This window comes from Kogia breviceps, chromosome 5, assembly GCF_026419965.1.
Source record: "Kogia breviceps isolate mKogBre1 chromosome 5, mKogBre1 haplotype 1, whole genome shotgun sequence".
Taxonomy (NCBI): domain Eukaryota; kingdom Metazoa; phylum Chordata; class Mammalia; order Artiodactyla; family Physeteridae; genus Kogia; species Kogia breviceps.
Window position 1 is genome coordinate 12365623 of NC_081314.1, and position 14228 is coordinate 12379850.

Here is a 14228-nt window from a genome sequence, read left to right on the forward strand (position 1 = left end):
GGCTGCTCTTTGTTGTGGTACGCGGGCTTCTCATTGCAGTGGCTTTTCTTGTTGTGGAGCTCAGGCTCTGGGCATGTGGGCTTCAGTAGTTGTAGCATGCAGGCTCAGTAGTTGCAGCAAGAGGGCTCAGTAGTTGTGGGGCATGGGCTCAGTTGGTGTGGGATCTTCCCAGACCAGGGATCTAACCCGTGTCGCCTCAGGTGGATTCTTAACCACTGCACCACCAGGGAAGTTCTCTTGCTCATTGTTGAGAGAAAAAGAGACAGATTTGACCCTGTGGAACAATCTGTTGTTCATCCAGCCCCAGCCAGCACCTCCTCTTCCCAGCTCATTGTTTTTTCCTCCAGTGTCCATGGTGCATTCTGTCATCATGGCCATAGAAACTTTGTTTTCCTTAGAATTGCTGTTAGGAAGTCTAAAACTTTGAACTTTCATTTTATTTTTCTCCTCATTCTCCCCCACCCCTCAGATGCCAGAAAACTCTTTTTGTTTGTTTGTTTTTATTTCTATTACTCTAGTAGGTGGGTCAAAAAGATCTTGCTATGATTTATGTCAAGAGTGTTCTTCCAGGGCTTCCCTGGTGGCGCAGTGGTTGAGAGTCCGCCTGCCGATGCAGGGGACGTGGGTTCGTGCCCCGGTCCGGGAAGATCCCACATGCTGTGGAGCGGCTGGGCCCGTAAGCCATGGCCGCTGAGCCTGCGCGTCTGGAGCCTGTGCTCCGCAACGGGAGAGGCCACAACAGTGAGAGGCCCGCATACCGCAAAAAAAAAAAAAAAAAGAGTGTTCTTCCTATGTTTTCCTCTAAGAGTTTTACAGTGTCCAGTCTTACATTTAGGTCTTTAATCCATTTTCAGTTTATTTTTGTGTATGGTGTTAGGGAGTGTTCTAATTTCATTCTTTTATGTGTACCTGTCCAGTTTTCCCAGCACCACTTGTTGAAGAGACTCTTTTCTCCATTGTATATCCCTGCCTCCTTTGTCATAGATTAGTTGATCATAGATGCATGGGTTTATCTCTGGACTTTTTATCCTGTTCCTTTGATCTATATTTCTGGTTTTGTGCCGGTACCATATTGTCTTGATTATTGTAACTTTGTAGTATGGTCTGAAGTCAGCGAGTCTGACTCCTCCAAGTCTGTTTTTTTCCCTCAAGATTGCTTAGGCTATTCAGGGTCTTTTGTGTCTTCATACAAATTTTAAGATTTTTTTGTTCTAGTTCTGTAAAAAATGCCATTGGTAATTTGATAGGGATTGCATTTTTTTCTGTAGATTGCTTTGGGTAGTATAGTCATTTTCACAATACTGATTCTTCCAATACAAGAACATGATATATCTCTCCATCTGTTTGTGTCATCTTTGATTTCTATCATCAATGTCTTATAATTTTCTGAGTACAGATCTTTTACCTCCTTAGGTAAATTTATTCCTGGGTATTTTATTCTTTTCGTTGCAATGGTGAATGGGATTGTTTCCTTAATTTCTCTTTCTGATCTTTCATTGTTGGTGTATAGGAATGCAGGAGATTTGTGTGCATTAATTTTGTATCCTGCAACTTTACCAAATTCATTTATTAGCTCTAGTAGTTTTCTGGTGGCATCTTTAGGATTTTCTATGTATAGTATCATGTCATCTGCAAACAGTGGCAGTTTTACTTCTTTTTCAATTTGTGTTCCTTTTATTTCTTTTTCTTCTCTGATTGCTGTGGCTAAAACTTCCAAAACTATGTTGAATAATAGTGGCGAGAGTGGACATCCTTGTCTTGTTCCTGATCTTAGAGCAAATGTTTTCAGTTTTTCACCATTGAGAATGATGTTTGCTGTGGGTTTGTCATATATGGCCTTTATTATGTTGAGGTAGGTTCCCTCTATGCCCACTTTCTGGAGAGTTTTTATCATAAATGGGTGTTGAATTTTGTCAAAAGCTTTCTGCATGTATTGAGATGATCATATGGTTTTTATTCTTCAGTGTGTTAACGTGGTGTATCACATTGATTGATTTGCGTATTTTGAAGAATCCTTGCATCCCTGGGATAAATCCTAGTTGATCATTGTGTATGATCCTTTTAATGTATTGTTGGATTCTGTTTGCTAGTATTTTGTTGAGGATTTTTGCATCTATATTCATCAGTGATATTGGGCTGTAATTTTCTTTTTTTGTAGTATCTTTGTCTGGTTTTGGTATCACGGTGATGGTGACCTCATAGAATGAGTTTCGGAGTGTTCCTTCCTCTGCAATTTTTTGGAAGAGTTTGAGAAGGATAGGTGTTAGCTCTTCTCTAAATGTTTGATATAATTCACCTTTGAAGCCATCTGGTCCTGGAGTTTTGTTTGTTGGAAGATTTTTAATCACAGTTTCAATTTCATTACTTGTGATTGGTCTGTTCATATTTTCTATTTCTTCCTGGTTCAGTCTTGGAAGGTTATATACCTTTTGAAGAATTTGTCCATTTCTTCCAGGTTGTCCATTTTATTGGCATAGAGTTGCTTGTAGTAGTCTCTTAGGATGCTTTGTATTTCTGTGGTGTCTGTTGTTACTTCATTTCTAATTTTATTGATTTTAGTCCTCTCCCTCTTTTTCTTTTTTCTTTTTTTTTTTTTTAAATTATACAGTTTTTTTTTTTTTTTTTTTTGGTTTTTGTGGTACACGGACCTCTCACTGTTGTGGCCTCTCCCGTTGCGGAGCACAGGCTCCGGACACGCAGGCCCAGCGGCCATGGCTCATGGGCCCAACCGCTCCGCGGCATGTGGGATCTTCCCGGACCGGGAAACGAACCCGTGTCCCATGCATCAGCAGGCGGATTCTCAACCACTGCACCACCAGGGAAGCCCTCCCTCTTTTTCTTGATGAGTCTGGCTAAAGGTTTACCAATTGTGTTTATCTTCTCAAAGAATCAGCTTTTAGTTTTATTGATCTTTGCTATTGTTTTCTTTGTTTCTATTTCATTTATTTCTGCTCTGATCTTTATTATTTCTTTCCTTCTACTAACTTTGGGTTTTGTTTGTTCTTCTTTCTCTAGTTGCTTTAGGTGTAAGGTTAGATTCTTTATTTGAGATTTTTCTTGTTTCTTGAGGTAGGATTGTATTGCTATAAACTTCCCTCTTAGAACTGCTTTTGCTGCACCCCATAGGTTTTGGATCGTTGTGTTTTTGTTGTCATTTGTCTCTAGGTATTTTTTTATTTCCTCTTTGATTTCTTTAGTAATCTCTTGGTTATTTAGTAATGTATTGTTTAGCCTCCATGTGTTTGTGGTTTTTATGTCTTTTCCCCCGTAATTGATTTCCAATCTTATAGTGTTGTGGTCGGAAAAGATGCTTGATATGATTTCAGTTTTCTTAAATTTACTGAGGCTTGATTTGTGATGCAAGATGTGATCTATCCTGGAGAATGTTCCGTGTGCACTTGAGAAGAAAATGTAATCTGCTGTTTTTGAATGGAATGTCCTATAAATATCAATTAAATCTATCTGGTCTATTGTGTCATTTAAAGCTTGTGTTTCCTTTTAAATTTTCTATCTGGATGATCTGTCCATGGGTGTAAGTGAGGTGTTAAAATCCCCCACTATTATTGTGTTGCTGTCGATTTCCTCTTTTATAGCTGTTAGCATTTGCCTTATGTATTGACGTGCTCCTCTGTTGGGTCCATATGTATTTATAATTGTTATATCTTCTTCTTGGGTTGATTCCTTAATCATTATGTAGTGTCCTTCCTTCTATCTTGTAATATTCTTTATTTTAAAGTCTATTTTATATGATATGAGTATTGCTACTCCAGCTTTCTTTTGATTTCCATTTGCACGGAATAACTTTTTCCATCCCCTCACTGTTGGTCTGTATGTGTCCCTAGGTCTGAAGTGGGTCTCTTGTAGACAGCATATCTATGGGTCTTGTTTTTGTATCCATTCAGCTAGCCTGTGTCTTTTGGTTGGAGCATTTAATCCATTCACATTTAAGGTAATTATCGATATGTATGTTCCTATTACCATTTTCTTAATTGTTTGGGGTTTGTTTTTGTAGGTCCTTTTCTTCTCTTGTGATTCCCACTTAGAGAAGTTCCTTTAGCATTTGTTGTAGGGCTGGTTTCGTGGTGCTGAATTCTGTTAGCTTTTGCTTGTCTCTAAAGCTTTTCATTTCTCCGTCAAATCTGAATGAGATCTTTGCCAGGTAGAGTAATCTTGGTTGTAGGTTCTTCCCTTTCATCACTCGAAATATATTGTGCCACTCCCTTCTGGCTTGTAGAGTTTCTGCTGAGAAATCAGCTGTTAACCTTATGGGAGTTCCCTTGTATGTTGTCATTTTTCCCTTGTTGCTTTTAATAATTTTCTTTGTCCTTAATTTTTGTCAATTTGATTACTCTGTGTTTTGGTTTGTTTCTCCTTGGGTTTATCCTGCCTGGGACTCTGCACTTCCTGGACTTCGGTGGCTGTTTCCTTTCCCATGTTAGGAAAGTTTTCGACTATAATCTCTTCATATATTTTCTTGGGTCCTTTCTCTCTCTCTTCTCCTTCTGGGACCCCTATAATGGGAATGTTGGTGCATTTAATATTGTCCCAGAGGTCTCTTAGGCTGTCTTCATTTCTTTTCATTTTTTTTTTTCTTTATTCTGTTCCATGGCAGTGAATTCCACCATTCTGTCTTCCAGGTCACATATCCGTTCTTCTACCCCAGTTATTCTGCTATTGAGTCCTTCTATTGTATTGTTCATTTCAGTTACTGTATTGTTCATCTCTGTTTGTTTGTTCTTTAATTCTTCTAGGTCTTTGTTAAACATTTTTTGCATCTTCTCGACCTTTACCTCTATTCTTTTTCCGAGGTCCTGGATCATCTTCACTGTCATTATTCTGAATTCTTTTTCTGGAAGGTTGCCTATCTCCACTTCATTTAGTTGTTTTTCTGGGGTTTTATCTTGTTCTGGTACATAGTCCTCTGCCTTTTCATTTTGTCTGCCTTTCTGTGAATGTCATTTTCATTCCACAGGCTGCAGGATTGTAGTCTGGTGAAAAAGGCTATCTAAGAGCCTTGTGCAAGCTTCCCGATGGGAGGGACTGGTGGTGGGTGTTGCTCTGGTGGGCAGAGCTCAGTAAAACTTTAATCTGCTGTCTTATGATGGACGGGGCTGAGTTCCCTCGCTGTTGGTTGTTTGGCCTGAGGTGACCCAGCACGGGAGCCTACAGGCTCTTTGGAGGGGCTAATGGTGGGCTCCGGGAGGGCTCACACCAAGGAATACTTCCCAGAACTTCTGCTACCAGTGTCCTTGTCCCCGCATTGAGCCACAGCCACCCCCCGCCTCTGCAGGAGACCCTCCACCACCAGCAGGTAGGTCTGGTTCAGTCTCCCTGGGTCCCGATGCACACACTACTTTGTGTGTGCCCTCCAAGAGTGGAGTCTCTGTTTCCCCCAGTCCTGTCAAAGTCCTGCAATCAAATCCCACGAGCCTTCAAAGTCTGATTCTTTAGGAATTCCTCCTCCCTTTGTTGGACCCCCAGGTTGGGAAGCCTGACATGGGACTCAGAACCTTTACTCCAGTGGGTGAACTTCTGTGGTATAAGTGTTCTCCAGTTTGTGAGTCACCCACCCAGCGGTTATGGGATTTGATTTTATGGGGATTGTGCCCCTTATACCATTTCATTGTGGCTTCTCCTTTGTCTTTGGATTTGGGGTATCTTTTTTAGTGAGTTCCAGTGTCTTCCTGTCGATGATTGTTCAGCAGTTAGTTGTGATTCTGGTGCTCTCACAAGTGGGAGTGAGAGCACGTCCTTCTACTCTGCCATCTTCTGCCTGTTCACCGAAACTCTTTTTTTTTTTTTTATTAACTCTTTTCAGCCCTTGAGTTTTCTTCATATGCTTCAGGTTAAAATTTTTTTCAACATATTTGATCAGTGGTTGTGTTTAGCCTGTTTTCTAAAACAACTGTAAATGATAACTCCTCCATTTTGGTTGTTTTAAATTCACTTTGTTCTAAAAAAAAATCTTGAGTTGTTTTCTTTCTTCTGTCACTGTGTCTCTCAGGGAGGCTTCTGCCAACTAACCTCAGATCAGGGTGTGTGCCAATTAGTAATATAAACCATGAGTCCCTGCACCGGGATACACTTGGTAACTGTTTGAGGGCTCATTGCGAGTAAGGCATTGTGCTAGTTGCTGAATTGAATATAAAGATGCATCAGAACAGCAGCCCTCCAGGGATTTACAGTCTCATAATGCAAGTATCTAAATTAGTCTACATTCACTCAGCACCAAATTTATCTTTTATTGTGGCACTTGCTACTTGTGTTAATGGTTCTTAGCAATTATTTACGGCACAAAATAGATTAAGAGCCAAGAATGGTACACTGTGTTAGAGAGGTTTAAGACAGTTCATTCACAATACTGCATTCTTGTTTTCCCTCTCTTTCTCCTTTTACTGTTGATAGAGCTAAAACAAATGTAAGTCACCACAAGTGAATGTTGAAACATGTGCTATTACTTGAGATCAGTGTTATATATCATTTTCTATCATGTTATGAGTTAATGATGCCACATTCACTTTGTGATCTTCTCCCCTCTTTGTTCTTTGTTCTACACCAACCTTTAACACATCATGCCCCATCCTGCCTTAGCACCTTTGGACATATAATACATTTTGTTGGGAACGTTCACCCTCCTTGTTTGTTCCTACTTATCCTTCAGAGCTCAGTTCTGTTGTCACTTTTCAAAGAAGGCTTTCCTGACCTCCCAGACTAGGCAGAGTCTCCCATTAAGACACTCATGGTACCCTTTATTTCTCCTTCATAGGACTTATTCCTTTTGTAAGTAAGCAACTGAGTAATTGATTATTTGTTTGACTTCCCTGGTAGAAAATATATTCATAAGGGCAACGATGCCATGTCTCTGTTCACAGCTGTATCCCCAGCTTCTGGCAGAAATTGCTGTGTAAATATTTGATGAACCAGTGAAAAAATCAGATTTAAGTGTGTAAGTAGATGCTGTTGTAGAATGGCTGCAAAGAATCATATATCAATAGATTTCATTTCTGACAAACCCAGTCTGATAGTTCTCATTAGCAGAGCAGCGTTTATTCATTTATCAAATACCTCTTTCATATCTGGGCTAGGTGGTGAGAATCTGAAAGTGAATTCACTGTTCCCTCAGGAGGCTCACAGTCTAGTGTTAGACACAAACATGTACATAGTGAGGGTGCAGCTGACAGATGTCTGCTCTGCAGGACTGCTTTATACCTTAATGAGGGAGCCGGAGGGGGTGACTGGATAGCCTAGAAGTGGGAGTTAGGGAACGTTTCACAGAGCCTAGTCTCAAAGGATGAGTAGGAGTTCCCTTAGTGGGGAGAGCAAATCACTGGCAGAGGCGGGAGATGCAAAAGCATGGTGCATCTGATGCATCTAAAGGACTCTGGAGGGAGTTCCCTGGCTGCCCAGTGGTTAGGACTCTGTGCTTTCACTGCTGAGGGCACGATCCTGCAAGCTGTGCAGTGCAGCCAAAAAAACTAAAACAAGATAAAGGGCTCTGGAATTCAAGCAGTGACATCGGGAAGGCACCACCCCCAAGTATTCTGACTCCTTCCTGACTCTAACCGCATCTCTGACCAGCCCTCCTCCTATGCTGTGTGCTGCAACCACCCCGCAGCCTGCTTCCTGAGCTCTCTCCACTGATTCCTGCCTTCGAGCTTTGTGCCTGGTGCTCCCCCTGCCTGGAGCTGTTAACCAAGATCTTCCCTTACTCATCATTTGGAGCTCACCTCAAAGATCACTTCTTCTAAGGGCCCTTCCCTGACCATTTTATTTACCTGTGACTTTACCATTTTATTTTCTTCACATCACTCATCACTAAAATTTTTCATATCTAAAATCACTTTATGTCTAAAATTTTTATTTACTTGTTTACACATTTTTAAAATTACTTCCCTCCCATAGAAATAAGAAGTTCCAAGAGTGTTGGGACTTTCGACTGCCCTGTCCTCACGGGGTCCTTCACACCGAAAAGAGCACCTGGCACATAGTAGACACTCAAGGCTTTGATTGCAATGAACCTGGAGAGGAAGGCAGGGACCCAGACCAGAGAAGGCCATTGGTTGTGGTAAGAGTTTACCCCTTCTAAGCAGTGGGAAACTCAAAAGCTGTTAAGCAGGAGAGCAGTGTGACCAAATTTATATTATATTTTATTATTATTTTTATTATTATTATTATTTTTTTTTTCCGGTACGTGGGCATCTCACTGTTGTGGCCTCTCCCGTTGCAGAGCACAGGCTCCGGACGCGCAGGCTCAGCGGCCATGGCTCACAGGCCCAGCCGCTCCGTGGCATGTGGGATCTTCCCGGACCGGGACACGAACCCGTGTCCCCTGCATGGGCAGGCGGACTCGCAACCACTGCGCCACCAGGGGAGCCCTGGAAGTCTCTTTGAAAGCTGTTGCTTATTCAGGTCTCTGATCTCATATCAAAAAGACACCTCAGGGATCTCCCTGACAGTCCAGTGGTTAAGACTCCGTACTTTCAGTACAAGGGGCACGGGTTCAATCCCTGGTTGGGGAAACGATCCTGCATGCCACGTGGCCAAATAATAATAATAATAATAACAATAAGATAAAATACTTTAAAAAATGCTGTTAAGAAAAAAACAAACCTCACCCCCAGTTACTCTATTCCTTTACCACGCCAGTGTTTTCATAACATTGTCATTGTATGAAATAATATTTTTTATTAACTCATTTGTTTCTCACCCCCCATTAGAATGTAAGCTCCAGGGACTTTAAGGGCTCTCTCTGAGGACTTAAGATGAACCTGCCTCCCTCCTCCCTCCCCCACCTCCTGCCAAGTTTTTGGCTGCAGACTCTGAAGGATACCATTGGCCTCAGGTGTGACACACTGGAGGAGAAGCAGCAGGTTTCGTTAGACATGTTGCATTTGAGATGGTATGGGCAATCTTGGGAGGTATGAGGCAGGCCGCTATCTACATGTGAGGGGATGGAACTTCAGTGAGAGGCTGGCCCTAGAGATGAGGATTGGGAGGGTCTATGAGTGTGGGTCAAACTGCTCTCAATAGAGAGCAGCTAGTTGGAAAGAGAAGGGGACCACGGATGTAGACCCCAGCAAATACCAGCATGTATCTGGCAATCAAAGGAAGAAAAATCTGCAGAGCAAACCAGGAAGATGTGCTTAGAAAGGCAGGAGGAGAAACAGTACAGCGATACCATGGAAACTTAGGAAAGTGACAGTTCTTGGAAGGAGGAAGTGATTATCTGGAGCCAATATTGCAGAAAGGTCAAGTCAGATGGAAAAGGATCCTGTAAATCTGGGAATTAGAAATACACTGGTGGGAATTCCTTGGAGATCCAGTAGACTTGGCGCTTTCACTGCTGAGGGCAAGGGTTCAATCCCTGGTCGGGGAACTAAGATCCTGCAGCCACTCGGCCAAAAAAAGAGAGAAAGCAATACTAAATAAATAAATAACTACATTGATGAATGTAGCGAATGTGATTTTCATGAATGATTGGGAATCTAAATTGCATTTGAACTGTATGTAGTTTAGGTAGTAGGCGGTGATATTTAGTTGGGTGGGGAGGTATCATGGGTCAAAGATGGGGAGATTTAAGCAAGTTTAGATAAGACAGTTGCAGGAATGTTTGCGAAATGAAGTGATAGAAGAGACAGGAAGGCATGGATAAAGAGAGTACAGGTGGAGGTGCCAGCCTTAGACTTGGAGAGGGAAAGCTTCTCCTCTGACCCGAGAGAGATGTACCATCGCTGTAGGTGTAGCTGGAGGAGTAGGGAGCTGAAGAAGGTCATTCCCTGTGTCCTTACTTCCCTGGAGAAACAAGAGGCAAGTGGTGGCCTGGGGCTTGAGAAATCTAGTGAAAAGTTAGATGTGCCATTGGTGGGGAATGGAGAGGAAACTAATTAGGGACAGAGAGAGACTTTCATCATTTTAAGTGACTTTGAGAGAGCAGACGAGCTTGTATCTCATAGGTATGGTACCAATTCACAAGGCTATGGGACTTTCCTCCAACTCCTCTCAATGGTTCTGACATTGAAAGTGAACCCAGGAGAAAGTTAGATTAATCCCAGATTAGGTATTGAAAAGGTACATAGTTAACTTGTAAGTCAAGGGGTAGAGAGTGACATCACCAAAATAGTGGAGTGGGAAGCTATAGGGGTTGGTCCCTCCACCAAAGCAACTGTTGATTTGGAGAGATTGGAATAAGCTCTTTCAGAACTCTGGAACCTGATCCAACCTTATGACAGCTAGGGGACTGCTGGATAAAGGTAGAGGCTGCTATCCTTGGGTAAGAGAGGACTTGTGCAAACCAGCCACCAGCCTCCATTCTTCAGCCCTCCTGCACATGTGGGGAAAGTGGCCCAGGTTCCAGGAATGAGGGCTGAGAACTTTGTCCTACCAAAATGTGGGCCTATGTACTTTGGTAGATTTTGCAATGCCCTGCAGAATTGGCACAGATGCTTACCCAGGTTCTGGCCGTCTCAGCTGCAGTTGCTTCCTTTGGCAGCATCTATTGGAAGATTTAAAGGGCCAGTATCTTTTGGGGGTTTGCGAGGCCACACATTTTAGAAAATGTTTGTCAGGTCACTAGCTGATCACAGAGAAAACATAACAGACGTTTCAGAAACTTCAGCGACCACACACCAACAAGGAATACATACTTTGCCAAAGTAGTTTGGAAAAGTCACAAACTGACAGCTCCAGCCCTCAGCCAGGAAGACCTGGCAATCCCTGAGCAGTGGGAAAATCAGATTTCTAGAGTTATTACACTTATTTTCTTTTTTTTTTTACACTTATTTGCAAAGGAATAAAACTTTAAAAAATCTCACTTACCTGAGTTAAGTAATTAGTCAACTTAAGGAATGTTTGAATTTATCTGTTAAAAACTGAAATTATACATTAAGGTATAATATTACACATTATAAAAACTGTATAAAACCATATGGTTCAGGATTCATGCCTTTCCTTAAAACCTTTTCAACTCCCTTAATTACTCTGTCTTTCCTGTAAACAGCACCTCCCAGTATTCAGCTTCACAAGTTATTAAAGCAAGATGCATTTTTATATCTTAATCTAACAAAAAGAAAAATCAATGTGTGTGAGATTATGGCAGATTTGTTTCACTCATGCATTACTCTCATATTCTATAATATATTCATGTTTGCTTTCATCTAAAATTAATGTCTCCAAATACTTATTAAGGAAAACTGTTGTTCCAAACACTGCCCATGCACCATCTGGAAGGGGCAGCCTAGCTGAGAAGGCATTTAACTGTGTGGCATTAAAAGTGTTAAAACAATCAATAAGCAGTATTGATTATAAGAGCAAATATTGCAGGTTTCATCACATTTGAGGAGCTGGAAAATTGTCTTACTCTTTGACTTAGTAATCTCACACTTAGGAGCAAAGGCGATTTGGGGGAAATAAAAGCAGTGCCTCAAAATGTAACCTTTGGAAATAGGGTCATTGCAGATGTAATTATTTAAATTAGGATGAGATCATAATGCAGGATGAGGTGGACTCCTCATCAAATATGACTGGTTTCCTCATATGAAGACTGCCATGTGAAGACAGACACAGGGAGAACATCATGTGAAGAAGGAAAGATTGCTGCAAACTACCAGATCCTCCCAGGCGAGGCAGGATCCCCTTACAGGTTTCAGAGGGAGGACGGCCCTGCTAACACCATGCTTTTGGACTTCTAGCCTCCAGAACCATGAGACAATACATTGCTATTGTTTTAGTCACCCAATTTGTGACCTTTGTTATGGCAATCCAAGGAAACTAATACGGTGGTCACTTGGTTTTAAACCAGGGAGCCATGACCAGGCAATAGGGAAAGAACAGTCTTTTCAACAAATGATGCTGAGAAAACTGGACATCCACTTGCAAAAGGAAGAAGATGGACTCTTACCATATATCACATACAAAAATAAACTTTAAAAAAATGGATCAAACACTAACTTTAAAAGAGAAAACTATAAAACTCTTAGAAGAAAACAGAGGAAATCTTTATTACTGTGGATTTAGCAATGACTTTTTTGTTTAAAATTTATTAATTTATTTTATTTTTGGCTGCGTCAGGTCTTCATTGCTGCTCCGTGGGCTTTCTCTAGTTGTGGCGAGCGGGGGCTTCTCATTGCGGAGCACGGCTCTAGGAGCACAGGCTTCAGTAGCTGTGGCTTGCGGGTTCAAAGAGCACAGGCTCAGTAGTCGTGGCTCGCGGGCTTAAAGAGCGCAGGCTCAGTAGTTGTGGCTCATGGGCCCAGCTGCTCGGCGGCATGTGGCATCCTCCCAGACCAGGGCTCAAACCTGCGTCTCCCACATTGGCAGGCAGACTCCCAACCACTGCGCCACCAGGGAAGCACCAGCAACGACTTCTTAAATGACATCAAAAGTACAGCTAACAGGGACTTCCCTGGCGGTCCAGTGGTTGGGATTTTGCGCTTCCAAAGAAGGGGGCGCGGGTTCAATCCCTGGTTGGGCAACTAAGATTCCGCATGCCGCACAGCCAAAATAAGATTAAAAAAAAAAAAGAATAAGTGCAGCTAACAAATGAAAAATATAGATAAGTTGAATTTTATCAAAATTTAAAACTTTTGTGCATCAAAGAATACTATCAAGATATTTTCATCTCTTTATGATGAGTAATTTTTCTTTAATTTTCTTAACTGTTGGAACTGTCCAAAGTAGAAACTGAGAACAACCCTAAATTTAATACAGAATAATAAGAAATAAAGTCATGCTGAAATTATTTTGACATAATGTATAATTTGCATTTTAAAAATGTCTGAAAAATTTATAGCCATTGATATCTTAAATCTACAGTTAGATATCTGAAAACTGACTAAAGCATGTAGTATGGAAGGTATTTGTCTTGGTATTTTTGGTTTGTAATTTAAGATGGAGGACTAAAACAATAGGAGAGGGACTTGCCTGGTGGCACAGTGGTTAAGAATCCACCTACCAGTGCAGGGGACACAGGTTCGAGTCCCAGTTCGGGAAAATCCCACATGCTGCGGAGCAACTAAGCCCATGTGCCACAACTGCTGAGCCTGTGCTCTGGAGCCCACAAGCCACAACTACTGAGCCCATGTGCCTAGAGCCCGTGCTCCACAACAAGAGAAGCCACCGCAGTGAGAAGCCTGTGTACCGCAACAAAGAGTAGACCCCGCTTGTTGCAACTAGAGAAAGACCGCGCACAGCAACGAAGACCCAATGCAGCCAAAAATAATTAAATATAAATAAATAAATAAATAAATAAATGAATAAATTTAAAAATAACAATAGGAGAATCACTTCTCTGATTTGTAGTAACGATAATCGTGATCGTTTGGATCACTAAAGGAAAAAGATGTACCATGTTCATGATGTATGTGAATGCTGTGATCCCATTAACAAAGGTGAAAAACAGAAAGAAAAAATAAAAGACACTTTAAAGTAAGTGAAAACTCATAAAATGGGAGAAAATATTTGCAAATCATATATTTGATAAAGAATTAATATCCAGAGAATATAAATAACTCTGACAGCTCAGCAACAACACCAAAGCCTACACCTAATTCATAAATGGACAAAGGGTTTAAATAATATTCAAATGGTCAACTAGCACATGAAAAGATGCTCAATATCATTAGTCATTGGGGAACTGCATATCAAAACCACAATGAGATACCACTTCGTATCTCCCAGGATGGCTATAATTTTTAAAATGTAAACTAACAAGTGTTGGTGAGGATATGGAAAAATTGAAACTCTTACATACTGGTTGCTGGAATGTCAAATGGTGCAGCTGCTGTGGAAAACGGTTTGGCAGTTCCTCAGAAACTAAACATAGGGGACTTCCCTGGTGGCGCAGTGGTTGAGAGTCCGCCTGCCAATGCAGGGGACACGGGTTTGAACCCTGGTCCAGGAAGATCCTACATGCCGTGGAGCAACTAAGCCCGTGTGCCACAACTGCTGAGCCCACGTGCTGCAACTACTGAAGCCCGTGAGCCTAGAGCCCATGCTCTGCAACAAGAGAAGGCACCGCAATGAGAAGCCCCACACCACAGCAAAGAGTAGCCCCTGCTCTCCACAACTAGAGAAAGCCCACGTGCAACAATGAAGACCCAACACAGCCCCAAATAAATAAATAAATAAGAAACTAAACAGAATTATCATATGACCCAGCAATTCTAATCCTAGGTATATACCCAAAGAAATTGAAAACAGGGACTCAGATATTTGTACAGCAGTGTTTACAG

The 14228-nt window shown here is 41.6% G+C and overlaps 1 protein-coding gene across 3 annotated transcripts in view; it reads left to right on the plus strand.

The window, feature by feature from the left end:
• The window catches only part of GK5 (glycerol kinase 5), an 82873-nt gene that overhangs the window by 22538 nt on the left and 46107 nt on the right, over positions 1 to 14228 (plus strand). Inside the window, exon 1 of one of the 3 annotated variants that reach the window (XM_067035331.1) lies at positions 7946 to 8065. The exons of the other annotated variants lie outside the window; for them this stretch is intronic. Within the exon in view, the coding sequence (XP_066891432.1) occupies positions 8013 to 8065 (53 nt within the window). The 5' untranslated portion in view covers positions 7946 to 8012. Of the gene's footprint in view, positions 1 to 7945; positions 8066 to 14228 lie in introns of those variants that run through there. 3 annotated transcript variants of the gene reach the window in all.